The 18,406-nt window shown below is 34.1% G+C and overlaps 1 protein-coding gene across 2 annotated transcripts in view; it reads right to left on the reverse strand.

Annotated features, from left to right (window-relative positions):
• LOC110033883 (4-hydroxybenzoate polyprenyltransferase, mitochondrial) overlaps positions 1-8,470 on the reverse strand; it is a 28,397-nt gene extending 19,927 nt beyond the window's left edge. For both annotated transcript variants that reach the window (XM_020738038.1, XM_020738039.1), the window contains exon 1: positions 7,934-8,470. In XM_020738038.1, the coding sequence (XP_020593697.1) occupies positions 7,934-8,364 (431 nt within the window). In that variant the 5' untranslated portion in view covers positions 8,365-8,470. The remainder of the gene's footprint in view (positions 1-7,933) is intronic.
• Positions 8,471-18,406: the final 9,936 nt, after the last annotated feature.

Here is an 18,406-nt window from a genome sequence, read left to right on the forward strand (position 1 = left end):
TTGTGACGTTTATTGACGATCACACCAGAATATGTTGGGTTTATCTTATAAGCAAAAAATCAGAAGTTGAAAAACTTTTTAAAGATTTTTACAACATGATTGAAACTCAATTTGAAACTAAAATATGTATCCTTAGATCTGACAATGGAACTGAATATTTTAATGAATGTTTAGGGGAGTTCTTAATAAACAAAGACATAATTTATCAATCTACTTGTCGTGACACTCCACAACAAAATGGAATTGCTGAAAGAAAAAATAGACATTTACTGAGGTTGTTCGGGCTATCATGTTTTCAATGAATGTTCCAAAATATTTATGAGGGGACGCTGTTTTAACAGCATCATATTTAATAAACTGAATGCCAACTCTAGTTTTACAATATATAACTCCTCTAAACAAACTGAAAAATAATTTTTTAAGTCTACGAATGTCTTCAAATATTCCTTTAAAAATCTTTAGATGCACATGTTTCGTTCATATTCCGAATAATTGTCGATCAAAATTGGATCCAAAATCTGAAAAATGCATTTTTCTTGGATATGCCTCAAACAAAAAGGGCTACAAATGCTTTAATCTCGTCACAAAAAAAATTTACATTAGTATGGATGTGAGCTTCATGGAAAAAATTCTCTTCTTTCACAAAAATTCACTTCAGGGGGAGTATAATGTAGATGGAGAAGATGATTTTTGGCAAGTTTATAACCCATTACCAAAAATTGTTGTAACATCAAATACACCTGAGGTCTGTCAAAACAAAGAACCTGAAATAGTTGTTGAAAATAAAGAGAACCCTAGTCAAGAGACACCTGGAAGTATCTTGTCTAATACAGGGGGAGAAATACCGCATAATACAACAGCAGAACCTCTTGTTTATTCTAAGGAGAGGCTCCATAAAAGAAAAAAAGTTCAAATTGAATTTTTAGCTCCCTCCCAATCTGAAGAACCAAATCATGGTCCTCAAGAAACACAGGTAATTTCTGATCCTGATCTTATTTTTTCACCAACAGAAGCTCAAGATTCAGAGATTATGAATCTGGATCTTCCTATAGCCTTTAGAAAAGGAACACGTTCTTGAACTACCAAATATCTCATTTCAAAATACCTATCCTACAAAAAAATCTCACACAAACATCAAGTTTTTTTGTCAAAAATTTCTAATTTGTCTGAACCTAGAACAATACAGGAAGCTCTTAGTAATCCAAATTGGAGAATAGCAGTAAAGGAAGAGATTGATGCTCTTTTGAAAAATGGGACCTGGGAAATTGTCACTCTACCAAGAAACAAGTCTGTTGTTGGGTGTAAATGGGTCTTCACTACTAAAGTCAATGCTGATGGGAGTATCGAAAGATATAAAGCAAGATTAGTGGCGAAAGGATTCACTCAAACTCATGGAATTGACTATCATGAGACATTCGCTCCGGTAGCCAAGATCAATTCTATTCGGATTTTACTGTCCATAGCAGCAAACCGTAATTGGCCCCTGCATCAGCTCGACGTCAAAAATGCTTTTCTAAACGGTGAATTAGAGGAAGAGGTATTTATGCATCTTCCACCAGGATTTGAGAAGAAGTTTGGAGAAGACAAAGTGTGCAAATTAAAGAAATCCTTGTATGGGCTCAAACAATCTCCTCGCGCCTGGTTTGAGAGATTTGGAAAGGTGATTACAACATATAAATACACTCAGAGTCAAGCTGATCATACTATGTTCTACAAACATTCAGAAACTGATAAACTCGCTATACTCATTGTCTATGTAGATGATATTATCCTTACAGGAGATGATGCTAGGGAAATTGAGAAATTAAAAGAAAGATTGGCCACAGAATTTGAGATTAAAAATCTGGGATATGTAAAATACTTTCTTGGTATTGAGTTTGTCAGATCTAAGGAGATGATCTTTATTAATCAGCGAAAGTATGTACTCGACTTACTCAGTGAAACCGGAATGTTTAGGTGCAAAACAGCTGAAACTCCGATTGAACCAAATAAAAGGTTACAAGTGACAAATAAAATAGATGGTGTCAATAAAAAACAATATCAGAGACTTGTGGGAAGACTAATTTACTTGTCACACACTCGTTCTGATATAGCATTTGTTGTTAGTATGGTAAGTCAGTTTATGCATTCCCCAAATACTCATCACTTAGAGACTGTCTATCGGATACTTAGGTATCTGAAAGGAACACCGGGAAGAGGACTACTGTTCAATAAAAATGAGCGCTTACAGGTAGAAGCATTTACAAATGCAGAATAGGCTGGAAGTGTTACAGATAGAAGATCAACCTCAGGGTACTGCACGTTTCTAGGAGAGAACTTAGTAACCTGGAGGGGCAAGAAGCAAAGTGTCGTGACAAGAAGCAGCGCTGAAGCTGAATTCAGATCTGTGGCTCATGGGATATGTGAAGTTCTATGGATTAAAAGAATTCTCAAGGAGTTAAAAATTCATAGTTCACCACCAATAAAGGTGTACTGTGATAATAAGTATGTCATCGCCATCGCCCACAATCCTGTCCTTCATGATAGAACAAAGCACGTAGAGATAGACAAACACTTCATCAAAAAAAAATTGACAGAGGAGATATCTGCATGGTGTATGTTCCTTCCAACAACCAAGCAGCGGATATTCTAACAAAGGGTCTTCACAAAAAACAGTTCGACGATTTAATATACAAGCTGGCTCTGAAAGATATCTTCATGCCAACTTGAGGGGGAGTGTTGAAGGATCTAATTCAAAATTCAAAATTCAAAATTCAAATTACAATATTTATTGTCTTTCCTTTTCTACAGATATTATTCTCCTTCCTTATTTTTTATCTTGCTTAACTAGTCTTGGAATGTAATAGGAATTTCTTTGAATTTATTTAGTTAGTTTCCTTATCTAAAGAGTAGAGACTCCTATATGTAAATGCTCCTTGAATTGAATTATTAAGAAGAAATAAAATTTTCTCTTCAATTTCAGGTTTTAAAGTTGATTTGACTTTTTATTGCAATCCACATTTAAGATCATAGCCTCTGATTGCTTTAACAAGTTGTCTTTGAAGAGGGATTGCAAATAAAATGTTTAAAATCATCATATATTTTAACCTCATGTATCATAAATGGTTGCATATCAGTGACACAAAAAATTACAACGAGTGTTATAAAAAGAAGAGGAAAGTCACTACTTGTGATGGATAGTGATGGGACCAATGGCACTAGACGAGGAAATAACGGCGCAACTCTCATAGCATAATGCCCTAAATCATGAAACAAGATTTAATCGAGCTGACTTGGGAGCCATAGCCGAATCGGGTTAGGCTTGAACTCGAGCCATATAATATAAGAGTTCTAATTTGATTTTAATCTCATAGCACAATAATCTCAATTTGCGAGCTCAATCTAGTTCAAAACACGGCTCAACTCACTTCCACTCGTACAAATCACCATTGATTCAATTTTACTCATCATTTCGAGTATATTTCATATATTTGCAGAGAGTTAAAAGCATGATATTTTACTCATGGAGCCACAACCTTTTGAGGAATGCTTTGAAAGAAGATCAAAGTTAACCACATGGAATTTTGCCTCTATATAGAGTTATCCAGAATTGTGTCAAAATAAAACATCTTATGGTTATTTGACCCTATTCATTAATACGCGAGAGAAAAAATTTATCATTGCTAAGATATTGATGGTCAAGACTCAACTACCAAAGTCCCTTGATGCTCATGAGACTAATTAAATTGCTTGGGTCAATCAATAATTAGTATGTCTGAATAGTGTATACACTTTAAAAAGCCTTCCAAACCACTTAACTATGAATATGGCAAACTATCAAATTGGTGAATCGCCAAACTGTCGAACTGACGAATCGCTAAACTACTGAACTGTCAAATTGATTAACTGTCAAACTGCCCAACTGTCGAATTGTTGAACAGCCCAGTTGTCGAGCTGTCCAACTATTGAATTGCCCAGATGTCGAATTGTTGAATTACTGAACTGTCAAACTGCTGAACTCAATTATATGGCAAGACTTGACATAATATAAAGCTACATGAAGTGATATAATATTATATACAATTTTATATTTTTATTTTGTACCATGAAAAATGAAGACTCAAGACTTATAAATAGGGGTCAAATGTCAAAATATGAGAAAAATGACTCTTTCTCTTCCCATGGGTTGTTTCTCCTCTCTTTCTTTATCTCTCTTTCGTCCAATGCTAGTAGGAATTAGTCATAACTCAAGAATAATATGGAACCCGACATCCAAAACGAGTTTAGCAGTCTTTCAATGTTGAATCCTTTTAGCACGTAGAGTCTCATATTATCTGTGAGTTATGTTGAAATCCTACTAGCATTGAACAAAAGAGAGAAAAAAAGAGAGATGAGCAGCCTGTAGGAAGGGAGTCATTTTTGCTCCTCCCTTGTTGTTACATTTGACCTTTGTACAAAATACAGATATAAAAAGGTACATAATGTTATATCACATTCTGCAGCTTTATATCACATCCTAAAGCTTTATGTTATGGTCTGCAGCTTTATGTCATGTCTTGTTATATAGTTGAATTCAGTAGTTTGGCGGTTCAACAACCGAGAAATTAGGCAGCTGGGCAGTTTAACAGCAGGGTAGTTCAGCAATTCAACATCTAAAAAATGCGGCAACAGCTAGGCAGTTTGGCAGTTGAGTAGTTTGACAATTTGGCAGCTAGGCAATACGGTAGTTGGGCAGTTTACCAGTTTGGTAGTTAGATAGCTCCAAAGGCCTTTTTAGGTGTATACAAATAATATCACATATTCATGACCCAAAGTATTTGATTATGTTCAGTCATCCCTAAAAAGAAATCATTACCGAAGGGAGATGTTGAGGACTTTTTTAATGTCTTTAGACATCATAAGTGAGTCATGAATGCTTAACAATAATAAAAATTTATAGAGGTGAAGACATCATAAGGGAGTCATAAATGCTTAACAATCATAAAAATTTATAGAGGTGACCCGATAGTCTACAACAACTTCAAAAATCTTTTAGAATTTATTGGAAGTCAAAGTAGAGGTTTTCATTTAAAAAATGCTAACCCTAAACTCTCCTAAACTCTTTCCTATTTTATTTGGGTCGCTCGATCCGACTCTGCTCAACTCTTCTTCTTTGTGGTGTGGCATTATCTTCCTCCTACACCCTCTTTTCCTCACACTCTCGTCAGTCTCAAGATGAGTCTCCGACTCCACTCCCTAACTCCAAGTCCTTCTCTCTCCAAAAGTCCTCTATGAGTGGATGAGAGCTTCTCAGTGATTTTTTGTCCCGAGACCAAAAGGCGAGCTCAAAAGCTTAAAATTTGGGTGGAAATGGAGGTCTGATTCCTCTCATCTCCTCTGCACTAGTCTCTTCCATCTAGGATTTTTACATAGTAGCATTTATTCTTTATCTTGATTCTTGAGTTCTTATTGTATGGTTTGAGGTTTGGAGCCGTAGAGATGGATTAAAGGATTAGTGAGCTTAACTTGCATGAGATTTTCAGTTTTCTTTCGTGTTTTTGATAGTTTAGTATTTAGGGTTTTCATGTAGATAATTCTTTTTGGTTTTAGTGTTCTCCAATTGCTTTGTTGATTGTTTATCTGGCCTTTGGAGAGTGGAGAACAGTCTGAATGGGAGAAGTGAATGCAGATGTTTTTTTTATTAATTTTTCAAAATAGGAGATAGTGTGATAATGTCAATTGACTGGTTGAGAATCATGTGGTTGTGGACTGATCTTTTGGCCGTGTTGTTTCCTCTGTTATAGCACTGTAAACTTGTGCTTGTCTTAATTGTTCATACTATTTACAGGTTTTTTTTTTCTCACTAATATGTCATGTGTGTTATCAGTTATCACTTATCTGGATTTTAAGCAAGTTAAAGCAAGGTGGCATGATTCATAATTGGAATTAATGTTCTCTTATTAGAGAGAGGTTTTTGTGATAATTTACAGTGACTCTTAGTTGTTTAACATTTAGGTTGTTGTTGTCTTGTTGCTTTACATATGTGGCTCAAAGATTGGCTTAAATTTTCAGCCTCTAGTGACAGTTTCTTAACTCACAGCAATCAGCATATGTGTATGTGTATGTTTACTTTGGTTGCTCTTTGCTTGCAGCATTTAGAAGCAATGTTCTATGTATTTTTTTTTCTTTTCAAGAACATGCTCTGTCTCTGTAGTTGATTAAATGGAAACAAGCAATATGGCATATTTTTTCAATGGTAGTTAATTAGATGTAATTTCATCAATTTTAAATGTATTTAGATTTTTGTTTGGTAAAACTTATTATTAAAATTGCATGAAAATTTTCCAATTTCAAAACTTTTTTTAAAAAATTTTCTGCAATTTTTAAAGAGTTTTCTAGTTAATTCGAGCCAAACGAGCTTTATTTGAATAAGTCAAACTATTTTTAGCTTAATCGAATGAAACATATTTTTTCAGTTATTATCAAGCTATTTTGAGAATAAACAAACAATTCGAACCAAATTCAAACAAATCAAACTGAATATGAACATAAATTTCACAAATAAACTTAAATACGAGCCGATTTCAAACAAAAACAATTTCAAACAAGTCGAACATGAACAGGATGTCAGCTCGTTCATGTTCAACCTGTTTACACCCTTACCTATGAGTAACTGAAACTATAATGTCATACAGTTTGATTCTCTAAAAGATAGTGACATTTCCTCTTGCTCGGATTGGTGGGAAGTGCTCGAAACATTGTGTAACTCCTTAAGATACATTGACCATGAAGGTATATGAATAAACACATCTCTATAGGATAATACTTACTTTTTTCCAAAAACTATAATGTTAAATGCTCGACTCTCATGACATCCAACTTTTCTGTGTCTATTAGTCTCCCCATCCCTCTTTTACAATTCTATATCTCTATTTTTCAAGTTTGAAACTGAAGAAGAGCTCATTATTGTTTCGATGGAAGTAGTGGAATCAAATCGGGTTCATAGGTCTGGCTTGAGTTTACCCTGAAATTGACCCGACTCAAATTAGCTTGACCTAAACTCAACCCGAATATTAAATGATTCAAAAAGTCTAACACAAATCTGACCCATCTTAAACCCAACTCTGACTCAAAAAAGACATAAAACAAAGCAGAAAAGTTATAGGGAATTTTATATATGCATAATAGTTACATGGGTTAAATACGGGTTAGTCAAATTCAGGTCAATTTTAGTTTGGTGGGGCATACCAAACCAAACACGAAAAAATTAAACTTATTAGGATTTTAAATTTGAACTCAAAATCCGGATTTTCGAGTCGTGCTTAAGTTGAGTTAGCATGTCAAATCAATGGTTGACAACCCTAGATGGAATTATATTCTTGTCGAACACATATTCTCCTTAGTTTAGTTTCTTAGAATTGCTTCATTCACCATGATATTCCTTTATCATAAAGTCCTTACCCATCAAAAAAAAAAAAAAACTAGATTTAATTTATTTGTTACAACACAAGCTACATGCCCATTTTCTGATTAACTCACACGAGAATAGAGTCGAAATTTTATCATCATTGTTTGATTCAGTTTTACTTAATTTTCAAATTGAATTATTTGTACCATAAAAGAAAGTATTGATTCTTTTGAACTTAATGCTTTACAAAAATAATTCAACTATGCTAAATATCTGGTTTAATTATCTTTTCAGTAAAAACTATTGGTCAAAGCTAAAACAGTCAGACTTCAATCGTCAACAGAAAAAACTCTCATGTGCCAAACCATGTACCAGAAGGGCATTAACTAATCTCTAAACTCATCCGAGAATTGTATGTCGTTATATATGGTTACTTCTCCAAGCAAGGCTAATTCTATCACTCAGTTCTCTTCATGTCTTTGTCCTGTTATAGCTAAAGAATGATATCACATTGAGTTTAATTGATGGTAGGAATAATTAAAAGAAGATGAAGACAGGAATCCTTACCACATGCAAGGCCAGGCGAGCAACCAAGTTCCAATGGGCTTATCCAAACGAGCGAGCAGAGCATAAGGTTGCACGGAGACGGGAAGGTAGGAATGAATCCAGCTAGAAGACGAGGAGAGAGCCTGCGTTTTTCCTCCACCTTCCGGCCGTCGGTTTCCACTGCCCTCTGTCGACCCTGATGAGCTCGAAATGGAGGCCAGGGATAGTTTATAACAACAAAGTACATCGAGCACTCTCCGACTCGGAAAAAGCGGAATTGGGCAGCCTAGAGTTCCGAAGGTGGTAAGTGGAAGATGCTCAATGTTCTCGACAGAGCTAGGGTTTTGGCGATGGGAAGAAGATGAGGGTGAAGCTGAGAGGATGGAGAGGATAGAAATTGGAGAAGATCGAAGGCGAAGCCTGCGAAGGGAGTTGGATAACCATATCGCCATTTCGGTTGCGACCACCCTTCGAAGGTTTGTTTAGGGTTTTAGCTTGCAGCTTCCAGTTTCAGGCAATTAGGGAAAAGAGGGAAATCAGACCCGTTTAGTTCTGGCGTTCATGCCATATGACGTGGATGTCATCATTTTAAACCTGGAGAATATATTATTGCGTATAATACATATGAATGCGGTGTCCGATTATGATCCTAAATCACGGTAATTTATAATTAGGATGGAATAATTTTTTTTTAAAAAAAAAATTTAAAGTGAGTCCACCGAAATACATCCTGACTGTAGATCACGTGATCTGCGGTCAGGATCGGACACCGCATGCATCTTTGCAGTGTCCATATGCAATAATTTTTTGGAGAATATATGATTGTAATATACTAAGACCATTCAAAAAAAATTCAGAATAATAAAATAAATTATTATTATTATTTTGTAGTTTAATAATTAAACTTGGCATTCAAATCACTTATCAATATCGGCTTATTCACATGAACTTATATTTTAAAAAGCAAAAAAAAAAAAGACTATTTCAAAAAAAAAAATTATTTTTATTTTCAACTGGCATGCATAAAACATAAAACATTAAGGTTGGCATATTTAACACATAAAATTTACTATTTGCATTTATAAGAGTTACATTCGGTCTTTGAAGTCATTGTGGCCTCTAACCTTACCACCTTCTATTTTGTCGCCTTCAATTCATCCTCTCTGAACTTGCCACTTATGATGACACTGTCTCCACCTAAAGTTGGAGCAAATATTACGTGTGAAGATCACACGTCCGACCGACTATTCGGATCATCTTCCGGGCGTGCTGTCTGCCACACAAAATATTTTTTTCTCAAAGTTGTCATGCTCGTCTTGCCATCACTGAGCTTTTGCCATTTAAGACCATGCAGATCCACCAACATTCAATAACCATAAGCTAAAAGTGTTTCGTTGCTGAAGGTAGCTCACCTCTTCTCACATTGTGTTTGGCAATGCGTCACATACAAGATCTTTGATAATATAAATAGTGAGTTTATATATTGCTAATTATGTAAATAGAGAGAGAGAGAGAGAGAGAGAGAGAGAGAGGGGTTAAGACGTACAAGCCTTGGAATCATTCAATTAGGTGATGGGCCATTTGTGAAAGTTAATCAATGTAAGGTTTGCTGCCATTATTTTGCTTTAGTTTGTTGATTATAATTTTTATGTAATTTTTCATGCTTAATTTGGAGAGATTACAAAATAAAGATTTTTCAATATTTGTTAATTTTTAACCTATAAGCTTTGCTATGTTAATGTCGTATTTATTTTACATATTATGTTATGATCATATTGAATTCCATCAATATTTCATGTCATGTGGTATTGTGGGTATGTTAGTGAGCCTATAAATTGGGACCACAATATTCAGTTTGTAAATATTATATATAGTTGTATTTTATGATTCATACTTATAGAATTGATTATATTGATTATTTTTACTAATTCAACTATTTTTCATTGTTCATGCTAAGTATTCTTATATACTAATGTAATATAATATAAAATATCTATATTTATTGGAAATATTGATTTTTTTGTGCATTTACTATGTAAGTTATTTGACTGACAAGTTTGTGGCGAATTGCATGCATGTTCACTATAAAGCTTAAAAGCTAGTGTTATACATGTATTTTTAAAAATAAGACTTTTAATTAGAAAATTATGTAATGCACATTAAAAATAAAGGCTCTCAGGCATATTTGAATGAATGTGTAAATATATAAAGAGAGATAGAGGATTTATCTTTGAAATACTTTGGTAGTATAAGAGCACTTGAAAAATTGAATATGAAATTTTAAAAAATAATATTTATTTTTATTATCATTTTATATTATAATAATTATGTAATAATTTGATATTTATATATGGCTTATAACATATGTCTTTAATATTACACATAATGCTTGATATAGCACAATATTTAGAATGGTGAAGCATTATATTTGGCATTACTTGCTTATGATGAATTTTGTGATTTTTTTTTAATACAATATGCTTTACTATTCGTGATGTGCTAGTATATTGGTATGCATAATGTTTATTATAAGTTTACTGCCATATACTAATTTTTTTATGCTCACTTATAGTTTATCTATATTTTTTTATCTTAAAAATAGAAGGGGGAACAATCAATTTGTTTTTATGTCTTTTAATAGGTTGTATTATATTTTTAAAGTCATAATGATATTATGTTTTGATAGATGAAGATATATACAACATGATTATTTAATATGAACTTTTTTGGTTATATAGTTTTAAAATATAAAATTAAATGTTATTGATGATTTATGTAAATATGTTTTCTAATAAAGTATTAGTGGCTCTATGTTATCTTAAACAATGGATGGAAGATAATTCCTCGCATAGATATTTGATAATGCATATTATTGCACATCCAAAATGATATGATTTGCATCAAATACGATTTACTTTGATTTGGATGGTGATAGTAGTCACAATTTCACAAGCATGATTGTGCATGGCTAAGTGATCAAGAGGTATTGATGTCATTGTTAAGTTACTTAATTTATTTAATCAAATAAACTTATACACATTCATATATATACATTTGATTTTTAGTTAAAGAAGAGAATTTATAGCACATGTTTGATGGTTTATACATATTGTTATAATTGAAAGTACATATACATTAGCTTAATGCATCTTCATTCATCATAAACCCAAATTGACAACACACACATATTTGAACTATGTTGCTAGGCCCATTTATTTGTCTCTTAGCAAATTTTAGCATTTTAATCTAAAAAAAATCACATTTGGCTAAATTATGACCTCATTTAGTAGCTTCAAAGAAAGTCCCTCATGCGCAAAACTGAGCTTGTGAGATACTCTAAAAGTTAGTGAGCGATAAGAGATGCTACAACAGTGTAGTTACTTGGTTTCCTCCACATCATCGATCCAAATGTTAACATTTAATCATGTCAATTTAACCTTTTGAGACTGTGTTTGAATTGTGTAGAGATTCAGTGGACTGTTAATTACTTTGAAAACTAAATTCACTAATATATTTTGTAGATTGGACTGTTTCCGCTCATTTTTCTTTTTTTTTTTATTTTAAAAGAAGTCGTCGTCTTGTCGATCATCCTATATTTTTCTTGTTCGAATAAATATCTCTCTCAAACTAAATCAATGATTTGAAGAGGAGATGAACCGAATAAGAAGTGACATACAATAAAGTGACAAACAAGAGAAAAGAAAACGTAGAGAGCTTACATGTGATAAACCTCGCATGGATAGGTCAAGTATGTCCGCTCAAACAAGATTGGGCAGAGACACGTTGGACTAATATCCGCAAAAGAAGTATCTACGTAGACTACTCATAACTAGAGAGTCAGGTGTATGTACCTGTTCTGGGATCAATAACACTCGCAGATAAACACATTCATACTGGTTAATTACATCTTAAAGTATATCCAAGAATATTTTTGATAAAATGAGCTTCGCTTATATTATCATGAACATGAGGTAATAGCTCATCGAAGGAAGGATATTTCGTGTGAGAAAGTCTAGATGCATTAAAGCTCTTGCTAAGTCATCAGGCAGAAAGCGAGTCTCTCACATAACTAATTGGTAGCACCTCATCGATATACATGTTGACCTAATTTTTTATGAGGTCAAATTCTTCTCTTTAGAAGCCTAGGACCAAGCTCTAGGACTTTCCTATGGACTATCTTAGAGGAATAGTAAAGGAAATCCATACCCCATTTAGAAATTCAAATCAATTCTTAACTTCTCTTGTGAGTCCCACCTGAGTGGTCACAAGCCCAGAAATGTCATTTTGGGATGGCTAAGACCAACATGTGGAGACTCAAGAGTAAGTTCCCATAGGTTCAACTAGGCCTTAAGACAACACTGGGTGGTTTAGGATTGGTCTCACACACACCTACACACACTCAAACCCATCAAATTTCCTACATGCCCCAAAAACCTAAAATCACATGCACTCGTAAGATGGCTAAGACCAACATGTGGAGACTCAAAATGAGTTCTTATTTGGTGTCTTATGGTCCTAGGATGGTTATCCATGACATGTATGATTACCTTATCAAAGTTACCCAAAATTCTCAAATTGCCCCAACTTTTATCAAATTCATTTCAAATGCACTCAGCTTTAAATTCAAGACCAACTCCACTAAAATTCCAAACCTAAATTCAAACTCAAGCTAAACCACCCCAAATTGAACCTAAATCCAATTTTCACCAAAATTAAACCCATGAGCCAAAATTAAATTTCACCATATGCAAGTCCAAATTTCATAATGACAAATCCTAAATTTCTTCAAGCCCAAAGTTAACCCTATCATCCTTAATTTTAAAAGCCCACCATACCTAATCTTAAAAAAGCCCAAGTTTAATTTCCCTTTTAAAAGCCCAAGCTCACATCATGCATCCTGTATGAACCCATCCATTTTTTGTCCCATGGCCCTCTCTCACCAAATTTTCAAAATCCCTTAAATCCTCTTTCATGAAAATTGATCATGGTCTCATGCATGTCATGGAGTAACTCATGGAGCCATCCATGAACATCATATAGGTCATATACACCAAATGTGGCAAAAGGAGGACTTCTTTCACCTCCCACCAAAGTGGCTTAAAAAAACCTTAAACCCACCAAATTCATATTCTCCATGCCAAATCAATCACCCAAGCCCCTAGAAGTTGACCCATCAACTCCAACCACCTTGGACTTGACCCCAAGCCATTTCCATGGGGTTGAACCCATGGTTAACCCAACCTAACCCAAACTCATTGCCCACTTTGGAAAAATTGCAATTACCCATGCTTGGACCAAATTGACTTCACATCTCCCAAATTCTGACCTCCCATAGTGTGGAGATAACTTTGCCTGATAGGCCAGCCACCCCTTGCCATCAAAACACACCATGGCCGAGAGAACCACTATGTGGAGAACACCCAATTAGGTCCATCCAAGCTAGCTTAACCCAATTGGTCACTGAACTTCTTCTTCTTTCCACTTAAGCAGACCTTTGCTTCCGCTGACCAACCCGATTGAGCCCTCCTTCCTCCTTTATGAATAAGCCACCACCCCATGAACAAGGAGAAAAATTGCACGTACCTTGGGGAAAATCTTCCAAAATCATTCAAAACTCTAATTCCAGTGTTCTTAAGCTCATTCCAATCATTTTTAGCCCTTCATCCCCGCTGCTCAACCTTAATTTTGAGCTCAAAATCCAAGGCATTTCACGTCGTACCACAAAGTCTATCAAAATCCCAAATTGATCCACCCTTAAGCTTCATTAGAGCTTAAGGAGAATTCCCCCACAAAAATCAACCTTTCCCGAGCACTCTAGCCTAGTTCTAGAACAAGCCCAAATTTCAGTCTCCTAAGTTTGTAGATTGTGCTTTTCAGTTTCACATTAGATAATTTAGTACTCATCTGTTTCATTTTCATTTGACTAGCTTGTAGGTTCCACTGTACTATTTTATCTTTCAATTTATTGCATACTTTTATGTTCTTAAATTTTTTAGTTTTACCTTACACTTATAGTTTCGTCTACCTGTCTACTGTGCTATATGTTTGTGCATATCGTTCTATTTTTAGCTTATTGCATAGTATTTTGTTATGTACACTAATTAATTAAATTTCTTTTCTTTGTTGCAGATGTCGACCATAGGCAGGGATGATCTCCCTTCCCACTTGGGGAGAGGGGGGGTAGCACAACTGTATCTAATGAAGAAGCACGATAGGAGAGGACGCCCAACTATTACACCCACTCCACCCCAACCCCCACCCCCACTCTCACTGTTGCCCGGACCACCATTTCCACCCTCACTCTTACTCCCACCTCATCTTGATCCCAACCCCTACCCTCACCCTTACCCCCACCCCTACATCCACCTCGACCGCAGCGGGATTGAGTTCGGCAGAGGCCCGCGCCACATTAATCGGGTAGGAATCGACAGGCAGTAGCTACCACATTGAGCTTGTAAGCAACACGTAAATTTTTTTAAGATATTAATCACAATCTTTTTATTTTTTAATTGAATAGAAAATTAACCATTTGTTATTTTTAGGTCCTACTCTCCCGATCCAACTTATTCAAATCATTTAGGATATCATCTGAAGCAAGTATGATTTAGTGCACTTGTTCTGGAAGGAGATCCCAATGACAATTCAGGATCTTTGCTTTCAGGAGTTTGAGGTATGCATCATTCAAAAATAACTTAATTTGTTTTTATTTATTTGTTAATCTGGCATAATCCCTGTAACTTTATAGAAACAATTCTTCTGGTGTCGTGAGCACGAAGCACACATCAGGTGCAACTTTCGAACACAAGGGCAACGATCGCCTGTGGGCCATGTTCAACAATATTTGGAAATCACAATAGTGTCCCTTGTGGCTCATAGAGGATGTTTTTTCTACGCTGCTCAGGGTTTGGGATTCCCAAGAGTACCAAAAAAAGAGGGAACAGACGAAGCAGAACTGACAGTCTGACTGTGGAGGCTTGGGGCCCTCCAAGCAAACTATTGGGGTGCTCCTACTTACATAATACAAGCAGAGGCTGGTGAGATTTCAAATTCTGCTTTAAATTTTACTATAGATTGAAGAAATATTCTAACCATTTCGTTACATGGACAGACTGTGACATTGGGAGAAGAGCCCTCTCCTGCCGATGTACATGAGTGCACCCATAGGAGGCAGTCCGACAAGTAGTGGATCGACAACAGATTCTGTGCGACATATATAATTCATGATTTAAACTAATTTGATGTTAATTCATGCTAGCTCTAACTGTGTGGTTGCAACAATGTTGTCAACTAGGGATTTGATTGTCAATAGGTATTGGGATATAATTTGGTTTTTCATGGAAATGTGGTAAAGTTAATTTTGAAGTTGAATTACACGGGATTGATTAGTTGATTACAAACGGCTTTAAAGAGTTTTCCAAATATCATTGGTGAATTCAAGGTTAAGGATGTATGGTAGAATGGTGGGAGATATAGTTTTGTAGATTGTCGCAGACAAATTTTGATCTATAAGTTGCCAACGAAGAAAGTGAGGATTGGGAATAGATTGATAATTAGGGGTGTTGATTTGGGATGCAATACATATAGTGGTTCCATTAAGGAATCCCTCAAATCCATTGACCTTAAAAGAGTTTGTAAAATTGAGGTTTCCGTATAGGGTAATTTTCTGCAGTTAGTTGAACATTGGCTATGGTTTTGGTGTTAGACATCAAGAACTTGAGAGATGTGGGGATGGAGATTTTGGTCATATCCAACGACTCAATGGTAGCTTCTTTAATAGTTTGTGAGGAATTTACCGACATTGGCTATAGGGAGGAGATGAAAAAAAAAATAGAAAGAGTTTAAAGCTTTAAGAGAAAACCTTGATCTTCTTCTTGGATGCTCTGAGATCATGTTAAACTTCCATGGCAATTAAGAATGGCTGAATTGAATCTACATAAAGTGAGCTGCTATAGGTAATAGAAAAATAGAAGATTTTCTTTAATAAACAGATTAAAAGGTAAATATTAGCTCACTATCTCTATTACAATAAATATGTGTGTGTGTATTATATATATATATAAGAAGAGAAGAGATAGAGTATTCTAGAGAATGGTGCATGTCTATTATCCTGATACCCCTTTAACTCTTTCAACATCTAACTCCTATAATAACATTATTGCACATATAAACTAGCAATTAAATTTATACAACATATTTTATCATTGAATAAATAAAAAAAATTATAAAAATTTTCAACAATTCTTCCACTTCTAACATAACATACATCACATTCTCACTTATTTTACTTCATCATCTATATTTTGTTTTAATCATAATTTTTAATATATTGAAATGGGGGAGAGAGAGAGAGAGAGGGTTGAAAGTCAAGCATTTGACCCCATTCCATGTTTAGCATAACATGACATCATAAATTCCACCATGTGACGCACATTTTCTTTCCTTTTTCAAGAAATTGATAAAGCTGGCATGATCTTGCAAACATATTTGCAGGGGACCACCACTACCAGTTTATCACATCAATGTGCTCAGAAAATAAATAGTTAAGAAATTATAATCATAGATGCTTAAACTTTAAATTAAGATCGCAAGTTCTCAAATTCTGATTAGGAGATTTTGAATCACTGCAAATTATAGAAAACACATAACATATTCTCACCCATCCGATCCACATTTTCTTAAATATCTTGTAATTAATTAATTACGTTTATCGTTTCCTTTTCTGGTGTGACACTAATTAATTAGCACAGTAATTATGTAGAAACTACTAGTTATCTAGTGCTTAATTAGTTTCATGAATATATATATATATATATATATATATATATATATTAAAGAGTACAGTCACTTTGTTATATATTAAAAAAGTATTATATTTTATTTTTTTGAAGGGATATCTTGATTGTGAATCACAACCAAATAATAAAGTATAAGAAGAGAGAGAAAAAGAGATTGTGAGATAATAGCAGATCTTGTCCTTGGTTTCAACCACCTTTTTACCTTTAATTATACTTATATTCATAGAGGATTGAAATTATTGTGAAATGACAATTATATCCACTATTCTCTTCAGTCGATCGACTTTTGATCAGTCAATGTATGGCCAGTTGGCTTCTTATTAGTCCCCCTTTAATCGATTGGTTTCTGGCCGACCGTCTGCTCGTTCGGCCTTTGTCAGGTCAATCACTATCATCCGATTATTCATGCTTCAGATATCTCTGCATTACTTTACAAAGTCTAACATCCAACACGTGCCTTATTTTTATTGTATGTGATCTTATTTCCCTGTTTTTGTTAACCTATTTTTCCCCCCAAACCTTCACACAGTACTAATTTGTGTCAGCACACGTGTTTATTTATTATACATTAATTATATTTGCATGTATTTAATTTATTATTTGTTTGAATTATGTTGAGTGTGATTTTTATCTTTCATAATAGAAATAATAATAGTGATTAAAATTACAATTCTAAGGTGTTCTCCTCCGAGTAAATTATAATTATTATTTTTAAAAAGCGTGTAGCTTTTAAGATTTTTCTAAGTTAAACATCTTTTAAATAAAGATAAATTCAATGAATAATAACTCCTTTTTATTCACTTTAATTGAACAAATATTTGAACCCAATTTCAAAATTAAATTCAAATGACATCCAAATGCTTACTAGAAACACATTAGAGACCTAATTAAACCCATTTAACTTGTTAGGAAAAAAATAAACTTGCATGATAATTGTCACAATTTATGAACTTGAATATTTAAGATAGTCTAAACATGTCTAATATGAGGCTTGATGAAACTATATGAAATTAAGGAAATTTATATACTTGGCACATAATTCATATGTATTTATATATTTCGCATCTAAACATTCATATTTATATACATAACACTTTTGGCGCTTTAACTTCAGCGTGCATAATTTTATTTTAGTGGATCCTTGCAAATATATAATTAAAAGACCCTGGTGATGTTGTATTGATACACAATCTAGAAATTTTAAACATCCAACACAGATCTGGAGGAGGTTTGACACAAATTTCTAGATATACTTTTAACAAAAATTATTCAAATTTTGATTAAAAGTCACTCAAAACTCTTATTTCAACAAACTTACAGTTACACTGGCTGGCTAGATGAGACAAATATGATGATACCAAAGTTGGACAAATTCAAGTAAAATTAAGTCCAGATCAAAATGTTAAATTGCTTTTGAAAGCTTTCGGTGCAAAATTGAATTGTTAAACAAATTTCAAATTTGGTAAGCTTATAATCAAATCGAGCAAATAGGAGAGACGGATCCTACGAGCCCAAGATTGCTCAATTTTAACATCATTAAAGCATTCAAAATGTTCATCGATTGTTATTCTATTGACGGAATTTTTTGATAAGGTCATATGATTTCTTATTAATTTGTAATATGAACTCTATTCATAGAGTCATATCCCATCTTGAAAAGGAGATCCACTCCTTGTGCCATAAGAAGATACAAACATGA

This window comes from Phalaenopsis equestris, unplaced genomic scaffold (assembly GCF_001263595.1).
Source record: "Phalaenopsis equestris unplaced genomic scaffold, ASM126359v1 Scaffold001307, whole genome shotgun sequence".
Classification (NCBI taxonomy): Eukaryota; Viridiplantae; Streptophyta; class Magnoliopsida; order Asparagales; family Orchidaceae; genus Phalaenopsis; species Phalaenopsis equestris.